General features: G+C 45.4%; 1 protein-coding gene across 2 annotated transcripts; it reads left to right on the top strand.

The window, feature by feature from the left end:
• The first annotated feature begins 622 nt into the window (after positions 1-622).
• map2k7 (mitogen-activated protein kinase kinase 7) lies at positions 623-15476 on the top strand. Of its 2 annotated transcripts, XM_079730108.1 has the most exons (12): positions 623-752; positions 1909-1956; positions 4818-4956; positions 5312-5378; positions 5544-5657; positions 6105-6224; positions 6332-6439; positions 6558-6737; positions 7203-7283; positions 8059-8201; positions 8332-8377; positions 8509-15476. In XM_079730108.1, exons 1-12 carry the CDS (start codon positions 629-631, stop codon positions 8650-8652), a joined length of 1314 nt encoding a protein of 437 aa, XP_079586234.1. In that variant the 5' UTR covers positions 623-628; the 3' UTR covers positions 8653-15476. The 2 variants fall into 2 exon arrangements, with proteins under 2 accessions (XP_079586234.1, XP_079586235.1); XM_079730109.1 differs by lacking the exon at positions 1909-1956 and having other exon boundaries at positions 628-752.
• The last annotated feature ends 1412 nt before the right edge of the window (positions 15477-16888 follow it).

Below are 16888 nucleotides of genomic sequence, written 5' to 3'. Positions count from 1 at the left end.
GCCCTGTAGCTTACAGAACAGGTCCCAAGGGCCTGCTTCTGAATTGTAGGTGATAAGAGTACTCAATGCGAGTGGAGTTGTAGAGAAATACTCTATAAACTTGATAAACGTCTTCAAAACTAGTAACATGTGCAAGAAGTGGTCTGGTTACTCATCGGCTCATTTTAAGAACATAACTAGCTTGTAATGTAAAGGAGAAAAATGTTACCAGAGGGACCCTGGACACAACATTCATCTGTTTTGTGTCCAGCTGACAGATTCTCCATATAATTCATCCTCATAACAATGCAGTATGGTCTTCATGCAATCTATAATTGGAAGTGATGGCTTTCGCCACTAAAAAAAACACTAGCCTCACCACTTTGTGTCCATTAACAGTGATACTGCTTCCAAAAATAAAAATCTAAGCCAATGTGTATTTTAAAGTGGCAAGATCCCCGCGTGTTGAACTCTAGGCTGGACTGTCAGTGTCAGGGAGAACAGGACTGGGAGATCGGTGGTCCCATTGCTGCACTGCGATTTTGTGGCTGTCCTCTAGTCTGCCTCCCCTGCATGACTATCATTGTGAGTTGGCCAGAGAGGGGAGTCAAGAGCTCGGTGATCACTCGATGCTGTTCAATTTTTCAAGATGTCGTCGCTGGAACAGAGGCTCTCGAGAATCGAGGAGAAACTAAAACAAGAGAATAATGATGCTCGCCGGAGGATCGACCTTAATATAGACATGAGTCCACAGCGATCACGTCCAAGACCAAGTAAGTGTCCATTGGGAAGGGAATGGGGACGTGTAACAGAATACGAGGAAAGATCGCAAAGCATAGGGCGAAGAGAGGAGAGGGGGTGTTTTGCTGGTGTTACCTTTTCATGCTAACTGGCTAGCTACATAAACAAACGCCCGCTATGCTTTGTTGTGAGGCTGGCGATCTTCAAAAAACCCTAAATGGATGGTCATGGTTGTGTATAGGTTATATTTGACCATATTAAACGGATGGCAACCGTTTTGTGACATGTCAAACGGACTGGCACCCTGAAGTGTGTTCAGGTTGTTGTCGGCTCCGCACCAGCTCGTCTCGGCTGCAGGCCCCCGCCGCAATGTCGGGTTTGAACGTTGTTATTCCTTCTTGGATAATTATACATAATTGATTGGGACGCATATGACGTGTAGTTATATTTGCACTAGATGCGTAGCGTTGACACAGAATACATTCTTATCAGGGAATTGATTTATATTTTAATAATCGACCCGAGGAGCGACGCGGTAGCAATAGCTAGCTTGAACCATAGCTTGAGCTCACAACGGCTAGATAGAGGTACACTCCTGTGAATTTAACGTCTAGTTCCACCAGATATGCATAAAGGACGAACACGTTCGGTCGGATGAACTGTTCGCGATCGTGTTTTGAGATTATGCGTGCACTCGCCAAGCCACCACCCTGGCCCTCCAAGTAGTGAGGAGCTGCAGTCGCTGTCAGTATCAACGAAACTGCTGATCAAGTGGCAACCAAGTGTGTTTTGAACGCACGTTCGGGTTAACTATCCATTCGACTGGAGCAGTATGCAATCTCTCCAATAAATATGACCTATGTTGCATTGTTGTAGGTTCATACCTGGAACCATTTCATTTCATATGGGGATCTTGGTTGCTCTTACTTTTTCTTTCATTCCTTGATGAACGGTGTTCTGGCGTTATTCCAATAAATTTGTTTTATTGATATGATAAATTGGCTGTATGGATTATGAACAAAGTCGTGTGTGTGTATATATACTGTATATGTCTGTGTTGAATGTGTCTTTCAAAGTTGTTGGTTACATTTGGCGTACACAGTGAGCGAACGAGGTGTGTGTGTCTGGTGTGGTTCTGCCCGACTGGGGAGTAATGTGTGGGTGTGTGTATATTTTCTCTCCGTCCAGTCATCGTGATCCAGCTCTCTCCTGCTCCAGCCCCCTCCCAGCGTGCAGGTATCATTCAATCATCTCTGCCACTGCACCCCTCTCCCCTGTTCTTTTTCTCTCTCTCGTCCATCCTCCTGTATTCCATCCCACTCATCTAGCTGTTATCGTCACATTTTAAAACACAGGTGTGATGTGTGTGTAAACAACACCTGCTCTCTTCTTAAGTACCACCCAGTACTTAAGTTACTTATAAATTACCATTACCAATACTTATAAATTATAACACATGTTGCACATTTATCCTCATCTTAGTGTAGGCTATCCGCTGTAATGTAACGACATGTTAATCTCTGTTCAAGTATTATTATAATATATATATATTATTATATATTATTATTATTTAAATCTTTATAGTATTATTTGTACATCTTTTTCATTAATGCAGATCATCACAGTGCCATAGTGTTGCCACAAGGTCTCCAAAAAGAGTAATAGATCATGATATTAAGTCATTTATGCAACAGGGAGGAGATGTAGCCTCTCCACATAGTCTATTGCTGTATAGAAAACAGCTCACATACTTATTAGCGATTATGGGAAGAAGCGGTGACTGTAAAAACCACGCCCTGTGGAGTTCATTGCCTTAATTATTGCAGATCAGTGATGGGTTCCCATACTCCCCCACCCATCCCCTTTAAACTCTGACCTCTGACACTTAAATCTCTTCCCCTCTCTTCCATGCCCTCTCTTTCCCCCTCTGTGTTTGTGTGCTCCTGTGTGCCTGTGGCAGGGCAGTGTTGTGTGTACATGCGTTGGTTAAGATAATTAACCCTTGTTTTGATGGAGGCAGAGAATCACGTTGCATGTGGCTTTTTCTGCACAGCACGATGTGTACCGGGTATGTTTCGTTTGACACAATCTCTAATCCAGCATCCCCACTGGCTTGGCCTTAGAACTGCTGTGACTGCTCTGGGCTCTCTCTCTCTCTCTCTCTCTCTCTCTCTCTCTCGCAAGGTCTCTCTTCCTACTCGTTTGACCCCTTGATGACTTTACCTCTCTAAATGTCTCTTGTCGGACGCCCCACTCAGTCTCTGTTTTGACAATTGTGGCTGCTCCTTTCTCCTCTTCTCCTTCTACTCAGCAGATGCCGTTTGTTCGTCCGCACCACAGACACTCTCTCTTCTCTCCTCCTTTGATCGCTCCATGCGAGCGACACATCAGCGTCTTTCGTGCGCACGTTTTGTCACATGTGTCAAGTTCTGTTTTCGCTCCCTCTCTGTCTTCGCTCAGTCTGTAAAGTTGTCTGTCGTTCCGGAGCCAACTCAAGCTGTGTTGTGAACTGTGCCAAAAGACTCGGGGACCTACTCGTTGAGTCTTTTAGTGTCGCTAACCCCACCTCTTGGCTAACACATTACCTCCCTACAGGTACGGGACGGACCAGGCATGTGGAAGGGTGTGGGCCAGAACTCACCTCTCAGAGACCTAACTGCCACAAATGTTTTATCAATATGCAAATTGATTCTTGCTGTGCAGATTTTGAAGCCACCAACAGAACAGATGTGGGTGGATGGGTTTAGATATGAGGGTCATCGGAGGGCATTGGTATTCAACAGGGAGACAGAAAGGGATTTATAGCAAGGGTTAAGCCCACAATCCACAACTGTGATGCAAGCACAGCAACCCAAGTGAAAACGACAACATGGCTTGTGGGTGCAGTACAGGCCATCCACTGGAATCAGGTTTATGGCCCCGGGGAAGAGATTGCTTTGCCACGCAATTCTTACGCATTGTAATGCTTGCGGCCATTGATTCTGTTCTGGCTAATACGCTAATGAAAATGGCGATGTGTGGGTGAAGTGGTGGGCAGGATGTAGAAGCATGTGGATGAGATTTAAGCTCCCAGTTTGGGAGTATTGCTGCCTCCACTGCGCCCTGCCATGCCCCTGGTCTGGGCTGGTTGTGGTACTACTGCCACGCTGTGCATGACAGCTCCTTGCTAACACCCTACTACCGCCCACTGGCTCCTTGTTTGTTTCCTCTTTTGAACTCCTCTGGGGGCTTACAAGGGTCTCCAGAGTCAAACGGGTTTACTCATGCATTTCACCACTTGGCTTTGAATGTAGTATTTCGCTTTTAAGGGGCCCAGGACTTGTGTGCACGGCGTCCATGTTTTTAATGGTGCTTGATATTTCCTCAGCCTGCGTTTTGAGATGGGTACGGCCTCTCTGGGTGAAGAGCTGGATGATGTGCTACAAATCCAATAACACTTTTTTTTTTTTTTTTTTTACAATATGTAATCACTAACTATTAAATGAGGGGAAAAATATGCATCCATTTGTTACACGGTTAAGTTGTCCAAGGCATTTCTTAAAGATAAGGTAGGTACAATGACTCATTGTTTAATCTTTGTTAATTAAAGAAAAATAAACAAAACCAAACTACCGTAACAGAAACGTAGTACATGACCGGCCATACGGCTTATCGTCTACCTATCTGTGGAGATAACGAGTTAACCAGCATATCAATCAGCATGTCAATGGACAGTCCATGCCAATTTGAACTAAGCAAGACGGATATAGAAGTAGAAGGACTCGCTTGACACAGACTGCGTTGTTCTTCGCTCCTGTGTCCCTCCCCACGACCTGCACTGGTACTCACTCAAAGCCTTGAAACAAAACTATGTTAAGACACAAAGTAAACCTTCGGCTAAGTGTAGCGCCAAGAGTTTAAGAAAGTCAAACAGTGCAGAATACTTTGGAGAGAAGGGGGAAGGAGCTCCAGGGTTGTCATTACATGCGGCTCCCTCTCTGTTTAAGGCAAGCCCGAGCCTATCCTCTGTATTGCTGTATCTGTATCTGTCTGTATTGCTCTCTGCAGCCCTGTCTCTAACCCCTTACACCCCCCCCCCCCCCCCCCCCCCCCCCCAGCGCTCCAGCTGCCCCTGACCAACGACGGGGGGAGCCGGTCGTCGTCCTCAGAGAGCTCACCCCAGCACCACCCCAGTCGGCCCCGCAACATGCTCAACCTGCCCACGCCCCAGTACGTCCTGCAGAAGAGCCTGGAAAAGTAGGTCCTCACACACACACGCACACGCACACACACTTAAACGCTTTTATTTGGATCCAAATTTTACAAAGAAGGGGAACAAGATCCAAACATTTTGGGAAGAAAGACCTACATGATAAGTTAAGATATTACACTGAACACTTATGGATAAACCAAACATCTTTGTCTCCAGATTTGGTGATTAAGGTGGCTGAAACATAGCAACAGTTTCCCAATCTTTTGGCTTCGTTCTTATGAAACCCCCAAACCGCAATCCGCACACGCACACACACGCACACGCACGCACACACACGCACACGCACACACGCGCAGATAGATCGCATCCCTGACATGGAGGGTGTGCTTGGTTCTGCAGTGCGGAGATTGACCAGAAGCTTCAGGAGATCATGAAGCAGACGGGCTATCTAAAGATCGACGGTCAGGTGAGATGAACTGAACGGACACACAATATATGAATAATCTTATGTTTGTTAGTTTTGTATTTGAGCTACAGGATTCCTCAACATTGACAGGGCCTTTAGCACCCCTACGGTACCTGAATGTAATACCAGCATTAGTAAACTATTTATTTGCATGTTTCCCCACAGCGCTATCCAGCTGAGGTATCAGACCTGATCAGCGAGGGCGAGATTGGCAGTGGAACTTGTGGTCAGGTCTTTAAGATCAGATTCAAGAAAACGGGCCACGTCATCGCAGTCAAGGTAGGGCTGGCCTCCATCTCTACGATGTAAAGCAGCATCCGATCATTTATGACCATTAGGGCGCAGATGTCCACTTTCTCTTTCTTTCTTGCACTCTCTCTTGTACTATACTCTCCTTCTTTGTGTGTCCCTGTGGTGCATTTCCTCACTCCGTCCCTCTCATTCGCCTGATTGGTTCAGCCCACACTGATTCCCTAATTACAACACAAACATTCTTCCTTTTTATATCGGGAGATAGCTTAATTGTAGTCGTCGTGCTGTTTAACAATTAGCAAGCTCTTCGGTGCAAAGCGCAAGTACCTCACACATGGACTCACTACTGCTTGGATGCCTTAAAGTCTCTGTGTTGAGTGTTTTGCTGTTGGGTTCATTTGTTTTTCGTAGACTTGTTCTTATTTACAGTGTTCTCTGGTAACTCAATGTGGTATGTTTTTTTGGTGTCACCAGCAAATGCGTCGCACTGGAAACAAGGATGAGAACAAGAGGATCCTGATGGACCTGGATGTAGTGCTGAAGAGTCACGACTGTCCGTACATCATTCAGTGCTATGGCGCCATAGTTACCAACGTAAGCACGAACACACACACATGCACACCCACACACACACTTATGTTCAGGGGTGGAGCTCAATGCCTTATTGGATTGGAATACTGATTGTGTGTGTGGGTGTGCAGACGGATGTGTTCATCGCCATGGAGTTGATGGGAACGTGTGCTGAGAAGCTGAAAAAGAGGATCCAGGGGCCGATGCCGGAGCGCATTCTGGGAAAAATGACTGTGGCGGTAAGCTGTGTGTGTGTGTGTGTGTTTTCTGGTCCAAATTGAAGTGGTTTTCATGTATGTTTTCTGGTCTAGATCGACCACTTGAGTTTGGGTAACGTGCGTGTATTTCTCCTCCCAGATCGTGAAGGCGCTGCTGTACCTGAAGGAGAAGCACGGCGTGATCCACCGGGACGTGAAGCCCTCCAACATCCTGCTGGACGACAAGGGCCAGATCAAACTGTGTGACTTTGGCATCAGCGGACGGCTGGTCGACTCCAAGGCCAAGACACGCAGCGCGGGCTGTGCTGCGTACATGGCAGTGAGTCACCACACAAGCCCAGATGGCCGCATGCACACACACGCCCAGAAGGCTACACACACAACCAGACCAAGAGGCACAAACACATGCACACGCAGGCACACACACACACACACACACACACACACACACACACACACACACACACACACACACACACACACACACACACACACACGTATGCAGGCGCACGCACAGAGTACCCAGATGGATACATAAACACAGAGATGGAAACTTCCAAGTTCAGAACATTTAATTTGGTCCCAGCATGTGAGTCAACCCTCTGGATTGGCTAGCTGGTGTAATCCAGGAGTTGGCTGAAGGCTCACTTGCATGGGTGAAAGGAAACACATGGCAGGCCCTTTTTTAGTTTCTGAACATGGAATTGTCTGTCCCAGGTTGAAGAGATGTTCTGCAGTCCGTATGTACTCACAGATCCCCCTGTAATAATGTGTGTGTCTGCAGCCTGAGAGAATAGACCCTCCAGACCCCAGCAAGCCAGACTACGACATCCGGGCCGATGTGTGGAGCTTGGGCATCTCTCTGGTAAGATGTGGACCTCTTACACTGGTCTTACACTGGATGTATGCTAACATTACTGTGGTGGTCACTACATGGTACGTAACATGTTGGAGCTTGGCAGTTTTAATATTAAGGCTTCCAATAAAGGGGGGGGGGGATTTATCCCGTATGGCGCATTTCCAACCGGGGTGCGGGTCCGTTCGGAGCGGCTTGGTGGGGTAGTGAAGGTACGGTTCGGCGCAGCTCGGTTACAGCTCATGTTTCCACCGCCGACGGTACCCTCATGGTAGGGGGGGCTTTAAGCCGATTGGCGATTAATGGCGATAGCCGCGGCAGCTACGTTAGCATCGTGACCTCATAGCAGCCTGACACAGTAAAGCCTGCTAATAAATCCAAGGAAAAAGAAGAACGCGCCCAATGAACAAAGATTACCAATGTAGGACGACCAAGAAGGACGCCAAACTTTTGCGCGACATTTTCTTCAATAAACAAAGCTTTCGCCGTTGTCCAGAAATACCTAGCGGATAATTTGTTTGTTAGTTTGTTTGTTATTATCCCCTATCTCACTGAAGTGCGATTCTGTCAACCAACCAACGGACGGCGTGTGTCTAGCTTGAACTTGCCGGCACCCTTTCAGGTGTCTCATTACCCCGACGGAGGAGAACTGCGAGACGAGTACGGCTCAATACGAGTCAGTCCGGGTCACTTCCCACTTTTGGCAGTGGAAACGCGACCCGTGCCGCACCTTTGCGAACTGAACCGAAACGTGCCATTATTAAATCCAAATGGTGTGTTTCAGGTGGAGCTAGCCACAGGACAGTTCCCTTACAAGAACTGCAAAACAGACTTTGAGGTCCTCACCAAAGTGCTCCAGGAAGACCCTCCAGTGCTGCCTCACGGCATGGACTTCTCCAACGACTTCCAGTCCTTCGTCAAAGACTGGTGGGACACACGCAACCACAGACTCACACATCCGCAAAACATTTCGCCTCAGACATGATTCTAAACTAGACGCACTCGGTTCACACACCACCTGTCAAACCGTGTTATTTCATGCGTTTTCTTTCCACAGCCTCACAAAGGATCACAGAAAACGGCCCAAATACAACAAACTGCTGGTGAGTCGCGTTTGTTTGCCTCATGAAATGTTTTTCTCATCAAGATTATGTGTAGAAAATGGCACCCGAAGGGCCGTTTCTGGATGGCGCTGAATTGTTTGTTTACACGCATCTCCCCGGCCGCCCCCCAGGAGCATAACTTCATCCGGCACTACGAGGTTCTGGAGGTGGACGTGGCCGGCTGGTTCCAGGCGGTCATGGATTGCACCGAGTCCCCCCGCAGCAGCCAGTGTTACAGCCACCAGCACCAGCTCACCTCGGTCTTCAGCAGGTAGCCTGGCCCGGGCCTGGCCCTGGACAAGCTCAACATCGGCCTCAGCCCAACACTACCCAGGTTAGCTTCGGCAGGGCTAGCTAAGGCCAGGCCAGCTTAGGCAGGCCTTGCGTTGGCTTTCAGTGTTTAGCGCTAGCCTAGCCCAGTCTAGGCTTCGTCTTGGCCTACGCTAGCCTAGTCCGGTGTTAGCCAAGCCTATCATGAGCTTAGCCTATCTTTTGGACCCTGGGGGGGGGGGGGAGCCTTGCGGTCCGGGTTGTGTTTGAGGAAAGAGGAGAGACTGATGGAGACTGGAGAGTTGAGGCCTCCGGATCAATACATGGACGGACGATCAGGTGGACGGACGGACAGGTGCAGTAGTAGATCCCTTAAGGGTATTTTAGAGTTTCATTGGTGGTTTTCATCGGTTCAACTGGACAGGCAGACTTGGTAGGGGTGGAGGGGTCCTATAGGTAGATGAGACTGGTGTGTCATCACACCTTTCTAACAGAAAATATACAGCACACTCCCACAAATCCGTATAGCTCACTGTGTGCACACTGTTTTGTTTCTACACGTAAATGTTCTCTCACCGCGTGCAGACACGTGCTCGTCTGTATGTACTAGGGATGTGCATTTCTGGCAAAAATACTACTTCGATACTTCGACCCAGGCACGCACACACGCACCTCGTATACACGCACACACAATGACACAGGGGGAGGCTTTTATCTGTTTTTTTCAACAACTGCGACTATTCGACGATCGTTGCCCATCCCTAGAATGTACCACACCCTTTGATCCATTGCATTGACGGATCGGATCGCATCGGTCAACAGCGTAGTCAGCAGACACTGGAACGGAGCCTCTGTGCAGAGTAGAGAGGAACCTTTCCCCCCATGACAGGACACACACCACCAGGATAAGGTGTTACTATGATTCTTCAGGTCTTTCTACTATCGTGTGTGTGTGTGTGTGTGTGTGTGTGTGTGTGTGTGTGTTATTCAAAGGCCGATTATGTATTTCATCCATCTTTTATTTTACTCACTATAACTAACTCATGAGATCAACCAATTACTTTTTTGTAGCCAATATTAACCTCGCACTTAATAACTAAACTGAATTTCTAACAAATATTAACATCCATTAATTTGTTACACGATTTAAGAAATTATGGAAAATACAAAAAAAATTGCATTGCTTTGTAGTAGGTACAGTTGTGTATGGGTTTCTTATGGGTCATTTTATAAGTATTATTATTTAAAGAGACACAGAACTTAAAGAGGTTGGAGCGTTGGAGATGTGGTGTAGAAGAAGAAGAAGAGAGGATAATGTTTAGCTAGCCCACCGTCCTGTTGGGCTAGCGCCAAGCTAAGCTATAAGCTCCAAATCTATGGAGCACACAGTCCAGTATCGACAGCTCAGTGGCAGTTAAGCTGTGGTGGGTCATTCCAAAATAAAAGCCCCTGGGAACAACACCAGGCATAATGCTGATATAAAGGAATTAAACGTTAAGTGTAGGTCACCTTGGCTGGAAGCCTCATCCCCGTGACCCAGTGATTGGCAGTGGTGTTCAGAGGACGTTAAGGCGCGTTACCGCGATTGTTAACATCTGAGGTTGTAGTGTGTTCGGATAACCAATGGGACATGGCTACTTTCTCCTCCCTATAGCGACAACATATTTTGGGTGTACTGTTGGGGTGGAACCTCTGGCCATCCTACAGGGAGTGACCACAGGGAGGTTCAGCCCCTGGTTGGTTCTCTGAGCTCTCTGGTGTTACACCGATGGAGTCCATGGAGCTACTAACCTCCGGCACAGTCACTGCCAACGTTGACCAGGGAGGACTCGGGAACCGGAAACCAAATCACCACAAGACACAAAGAGGGCGGGAGAGCCCATGGAACAGGAAAGAACCAGTAAGAGGATTCAGGGAGACGGAGGGCATGGCATGTTGACCAGTGGTAGAGATGCGTCTAGCTTTGAGGAAATTAACATTGTAGAAAGGTAGGAGCAGTGTGATGTCAGAGCAGATGATGCACCAGTCAATAGGCTTATGCACAGGAGCGAAGGGATCCTTTTTATACTAGAACTGGCTTTGGGTCCGTAACAGGATGGACATACCTCTAATATTATTCTAGGTGGTAGGCTTCCTTTTCGTAGAGTCTGACCTGTTTGATGGGGCTCTTTGTGTTGAGGGGGATTTTCTTCTGCCCCTTGCCTGATTGGTTCTGGTTTATCTCTACTGGTGCATCGGTGGACTGGAGGGAATCAGAGAAGTTAAGTTAAGGAAAGTAACAGAACGTCAGTGAAGGGTCTGGGACGGAGTAGCAGGGGCAGGGTGTTGGACAGCAAGTGATGGGGGAACGGAGATAGGAAGTGGAAACGTGAAGGTTTCTGTGTTGCAGGATACTTGAAAAAAAAAAAAAAAAAAGTCAAAAGAAAATAGCTTTCATGGTGTTACACCGACCTGAAGTGTATGGCTTTAGGGAGTGAGAATCAGTGTCAGTTTCAATGTTTGATCATGTTTACTTTTCTTTTGAGAAAGATATTATTTATTTGCGTTGCTAGTGTACTGCTGCTACTTTGAATTGCTTTAGACTGCTGTCATCTTTTTCCCCAAAGGACAAATACCTTTTTTTTTTAAGCCAAATATGTCAAACCTAATGCAATGTAAACACATGTTACCAAATACTGAGAAGCATCTGAGGGGGAAAGGAGGTTAACTAAATGTTTTCGATGAATTCAGAGAAAGGGAAGCGCAAGGAGGTGTATCCGGAAAAACACAATATATGTCGTCACAGAGCCACTAACACACAGCGAACACACACACAAGCGTGCGTCACCATAGATACAGAAGACCATGTATATCCACCCCGCTAGCATCACAGAGAGGTCGTGTCCTGTTGTACGCTGCACTCGCCGGGAGCAGGGGAGTTATATCTGTCTGTCTGTCTGTCTGTGTTCAGATCCAACCCAAACGGACACACTTTTTTTTTTTTGGGGGGTCTGTTCAGTTTCCTCTGAGGTGGTTCTCGTTCATGTAACGGGTTATCTCAAGTGTACAGTCCTCAATCCTTGCGCCTGTCTGTCCGTCAGCCCACCCACGTCTGTCTGTCTTCGGGGGCCGCCCCAGCGAACTGTGTCACAAGGTCTGTACACCAAAGGTGTCCTCTGCTAGAAAAAAAAAAAGAAACGATACGAAAGAGCTGTGGTTTATTGTTATGATCAGCATTGTTGTTGACGTTATATTTGATCACTATGACTACATATAATATATATATATCTATGTAAAATCTCTCTATAGCTATGTGTGTCATCTACAGCGAGAGACTGGGGGCCCCCTTCAACATCCAACACACCCGACCCAAAGGGAATCGAACCTAGATCGGTTACGTTCCACCGTTTCCCGTGGGTCTCAGACATCCTCGCTATGAGAGGTTTAACTGGGACGGTCTGGCTGTTGTGCTCGGCCTTCCGTCCCCCGTAGAGAAGGTGAAGAAGTTCCTCCGTTTCCAGCCCGCTAAAAGCTGTATCCCTCCTGAACTAAAAGAGCCGCACCCCAACAAACCACAGGCTGCACAGATCCAGGTTATGACGTCATTGCCATAGTGTGTATGGAAAGTGACGCAGCATAACCTTAACCGTTCCTGAACACCCCGGAGTGAGCAGGTGCAATAGCCAGTGTTTGACCGTAGGGGTGCGTTGTCTCTGCAATTCTGTGTTTTATTTTCTGGCACCACTTTAACAGAGTGAGACCTATCCGTACTATACTGTCAGGCATCCAGGTCAGAGCATCACATGGACCCAGTCTCTCCCAGTCTATATTCAATGTTGTTCCGTTGAAATATCCCTCGACACATACACTCTCCCTAACACACACACATGCAGACACACTCTAAGACACTAACAAGCTACTATCTGGGAATCTTGCAAAGATATCCCCTGTACTGTTGGTGTGTGTGAGTTTATGTAAAAAAAAAAAGACTGATTTACTAACCGGAAAAACAACACGCATGCACCAAATGTATATAGTTACTACTTTCCCACAGGACCCTGCGAGGCTGTGTGTGTGTGTGTGTGTGTGTGTGTGTGTGTGTGTGTGTGTGTGTGTGTGTGTGTGTGTGTGTGTGTGTGTGTGTGTGTGTGTGTGTGTGTGTGTGTGTGTGTGTGTGTGTGTGTCTGTCTGTCTCCAGTGCAGGGCCCGCGGTGTACAACAAAAACAAAAGACGCCAAGAAACAGTGTATGTGTTTGCCCGCGCTATGCCGAGCTGTGCGTGCGTGTCTCTCTCCATCTGTAAAGTAAACCAAAAACCATTTTCACTATGCAGTCATTCAAAGCACGTTGCGACGCCGCCTCCCGTGTAAATAAGCTACATGTATGGAGATACTAGGGGCGGTATGGGACGGTAGATGAGAGTTCCCTTGGGAGATCCCTCCTCCCTGCATGTCTGCGCGCGTCCGTGTGTGATGAGCGACGACTCAGAGAACCAACGAGAGCGTTATGAGTAGACGGACACGCAGCAAGAGGGTTTTGAGGGAGCGGAGCAATGTGAGGAATGTATTTGGAGCAGGGATAGGCCCTGGTGGGTGGGGTTCTGGATGTGGGGACAGCAGGGGAGCGCTTTCAAGTATCAATTGCATGTTATTGTTAATGCTGTAACTGCCATTGGTTTTAAGTTAAGGGCTGGGGATGCAAACAAAAAGTGTATTTTTATTTATTTGGAAGCATATACCTGTTTTGTGTGTATTTTAGTTTTTTGGAAATGTCAATTGTTTGTGTACTTGGAAAAAGACACACTTTTGCCTTTTTTTTTTATTTTGTTTTTTGGTGATGTTGGTTTAGTCTTGGAGCACCCGTGGTTCGTTGAGTTGGAGAGTGTTGCTGGGGGAGAGCTGTCCCTCAGCAGAACCTGTCTTGATATCTAGTCTCTCCCCCCCCCCCCCCCCCAAAAAACCAATTGTGTCTCTCTCTCCTTTTTCCCTGTGTATGTTCAACCACATATGTGAGGGAAGATGTTTTCTTTTGCCAGATTTTTATTTTTATTCCTGTCTACCAAAAGTCTTTATAAATGATTGTTATGATATTATTTTGCTCTTATTTTGTTATATATTGTTGCTATTGTTGTCAATGTTTATTCATTTATTATTATATTATTATTAATAATAATGATATAATTTTTTTTATATTCAGGGAAATTTATTTGACACCAAATTTAACAAAGTAATCAGCAGATCCCTGGTCCCGTTTGGACCCGCTTAACAGCGGGTTTAGCGGTGGCCAGCTCGGTCCCTTCCTCATTTCCAAAGGTGTGTCTTTTTCAAGCCAGGGAGGACGACTCTAGCGCTCCCCCTGGTGGCTTTTTTTAAACGATGATCCCCATTCATTTACCCCAAACGTGTAACGACAACTATTATGTTTTTAAGCCTCTGGTCAAATGAAATGTACAACGCCACCAATTGCTGTTTTCGATCCTGTTCTGGAGATGCAGATGGTTATGCTGATTTTATGTCCCGCTCTCATTCAGTTGATAGCAGTTTACTGTTCTTCCTTCCTTGTACGGTGTGGTGATTCTGGCTTCTCTCATGCTGTGGTAAACAAGAAAGGTTTTTGTTTTAAGGCAGAACTTTAATGAAACATGTTGCACTTGTGATTGTTATTGTTAGGTTGGTTTGGCTTGATTTAAAAGTTTCGAGAGATTAAATGCAGAACTGAGAATTGCTGGGTTGGCATAAGAGTTTTTTGTTTTATTTTCCACTCTGTGTTTTTAATCAATTGTGGACCTGCGACTAAAGGGGCAGATTATGATTCAATTATGTATTTCCGTTATTTATTGTTCGCTAGTATGTTTGTATATGACAGTGATATATTCTTCATATCATGTTCGTCATTGTCATTTTAATATCCTTTAATCAACAGCCAAAAATAATATTCGCCCTTCTTTAGGACACACACACACACACACACACACACACACACACACACACACACACACACACACACACACACACACACACACACACACACACACACGCTGTTGTTTAAGTTTGGTTTTTAGACATTAACTTCCACACCAAATGCCCAAAAAAATTTCCAATGTTTTCATATACTCCTTGTTGGCTTATTAACAAGCAAGAAGTGAAAGCTAAATGTTACGTTTTTTTTGGACAATGAGCGATTGCTTAAAGCTAGGGTAGGCAATTTATTTAAGAAGCATTTTGTCGTATTTGTGGAAAACCTTTGAACATCCCAACAGATATCCAACGCTCTTTAAAAAAAAGACATATCCTTTATATTTGGCTTTTGGAGGCCTGTAATAAGCCCGTCCAATAACTGAATTTGGTCCTGTTTAAATGATTGCATCTTGTCTGTCCACCGAGCTATCTGGTGACCTATGCTCACTCTGTTCATGCACTCTTGGAAAATGAGCAGTCTTCCACAAGGCTAGGCAGACCCATTGCTAAAGCTAGCGAGCTAGCCATGTGGTTTTCCCAATTGCTTACGTTTTTAATGGGGTGTCTTTTTAAAGTCTTCAGACACAACTCCCAATCTAAATTGCATGAGTGTCTGGTAAGCAGGTCAGTGATGGGCCTAAACACAGCGGCTCGAGATGTTCTTAGACTTTATTTTCTTGTTTCTATGACACAATGAACCCGGTATCCAGTCATATCGAACTATACAGCTTTACAGCTCCCTCCTGTTTTCTGTATTTTATTTTTGCCCCCCCTCCCTCACCAAGGTTCTTCTTAAACAAAAGAAATGCCATTATATTGTGAATACCTCAGGATTTTTTTGGAGAAAAAAATAAATAAAACACTTAAAAATCAAATAAACAAAAAAAAAACCTGCTGTTTTCTTTTTTCATTTAAATATACTAGTATGATACATGGATTTGTATTTCATTACATGCATGCATTATCTTTTGTTGAGTGTAGGCCTACATAACAGGTCTGCATACCTGTTATGTAAGGTGGGGCATTGAACCGGTTGGAGGTGAGATCATTTAGGTTTTGTTAACTAAGTAAGTCAAAATTTACAAGTATAAGTCTTGCCTGCTCACATACAAAATGATTTTAGTAAATCACTCTCTGTGGACCCCAGGAGGACTAGCTCATCCCACTTTGGTGACAGCTAATGGGGATCCTTTTAAACAAAAACACAATAAACTCTCTCTTTCCACTCATATAGAATGAAATGAGCAATGAAAATACTAAATGGGAAGTCCAATGCTGCATTCCATTTGGTAGAATCAGGATCGGATGATTTTGTATTTATTTGACCACATACTTCTATGTATTTATAAATTATTTATTCGTTTTTACCCCCAAAACGTTTCCATAAGCCGAAAACATTTTTCTCGTTACCACATCATATAAAGACAAAAAGGCAAGCCTTTACACTATAGCACCTTTAAAATACAACAAGACAACAAGAAGGGAAACAGAAATTACGTTTCCTTTCAGTCAACGATGCCAATATTGTCCTTCGTCCCAATGCTACAAATGGTATAATCAAAGTATGCATTTTAGAGAGATCGTTGACAGGCAGAATGCATCCTTTGCTCCAGAAATAGAAATTAAAATGTCCGGCGATAATATATATTAGCCCTTCTCTACCCTCTAGCGGCGCTGAGAAGCGTAGCGTCCAAGAGATCGGCGCTTTAGTTGCATGTTGTTTCCTTATACAATTAATTGTATTACAACACACACACACACACACGCACACGCACACACGCACGTACATGCGCGCGCATGTACATACATACACTGAGTCAGAAATCGCTGATATGTAATGCAAAGAGATTAGACGTTCCAGTGATAAATAGGCTTCGACTGTATGACAGCTGTACAAACAGCTCTGACATTAATAGCAACCCAATCTCTAATTTCAGCAAACTACATTTCAAACAACGCAGCGTTTTGATCTGAAAGCAACATAAACACAGTTATGATAAAGAGGTCTATTCATTGATCCGTCATCATTTTAGAGCACAAATCCCGTCGTTTGACCATGCTTCTCCCGGGGAGTCGACTCCAAGACAGGTTCAGAAACAGGTAACCTTACACCAAAGAGGAAGAAACAAAACACAACAATAGACCAAGCCTCTCACTCACAAACTCTCGCTCTCGTTCTCTCTCTCTCTCTCTCTCTCTGTCATTTTGCCGTCTTTGGCGCTCTCAAACCATATATGGTATTGGACATTATGAAAAGCTCATTGGCTGTTGGAACACAAAGCATTAGATAGGTGTTTTAATCATA

The sequence above is a fragment of the Pollachius pollachius genome, assembly GCF_949987615.1.
Source record: "Pollachius pollachius genome assembly, chromosome: 2".
NCBI classification, from domain to species: Eukaryota; Metazoa; Chordata; class Actinopteri; order Gadiformes; family Gadidae; genus Pollachius; species Pollachius pollachius.
The sequence above is the reverse complement of the archived record's forward strand: the minus strand, read 5'-3'. Positions and strand labels throughout refer to the sequence as shown.

What these genes read in the sequence shown, in the direction of transcription:
- map2k7 (XM_079730108.1), top strand. Translation starts at nt 629, where the DNA reads ATGTCGTCGCTGGAACAGAGGCTCTCGAGAATCGAGGAGAAACTAAAA. An exon ending in CTGCAGAAGAGCCTGGAAAA is followed by an intron (nt 4,957 to 5,311) that starts GTAGGTCCTCAC and finishes TTGGTTCTGCAG; the next exon opens with TGCGGAGATTGACCAGAAGC. An exon ending in ATGGCGCCATAGTTACCAAC is followed by an intron (nt 6,225 to 6,331) that starts GTAAGCACGAAC and finishes GTGGGTGTGCAG; the next exon opens with ACGGATGTGTTCATCGCCAT.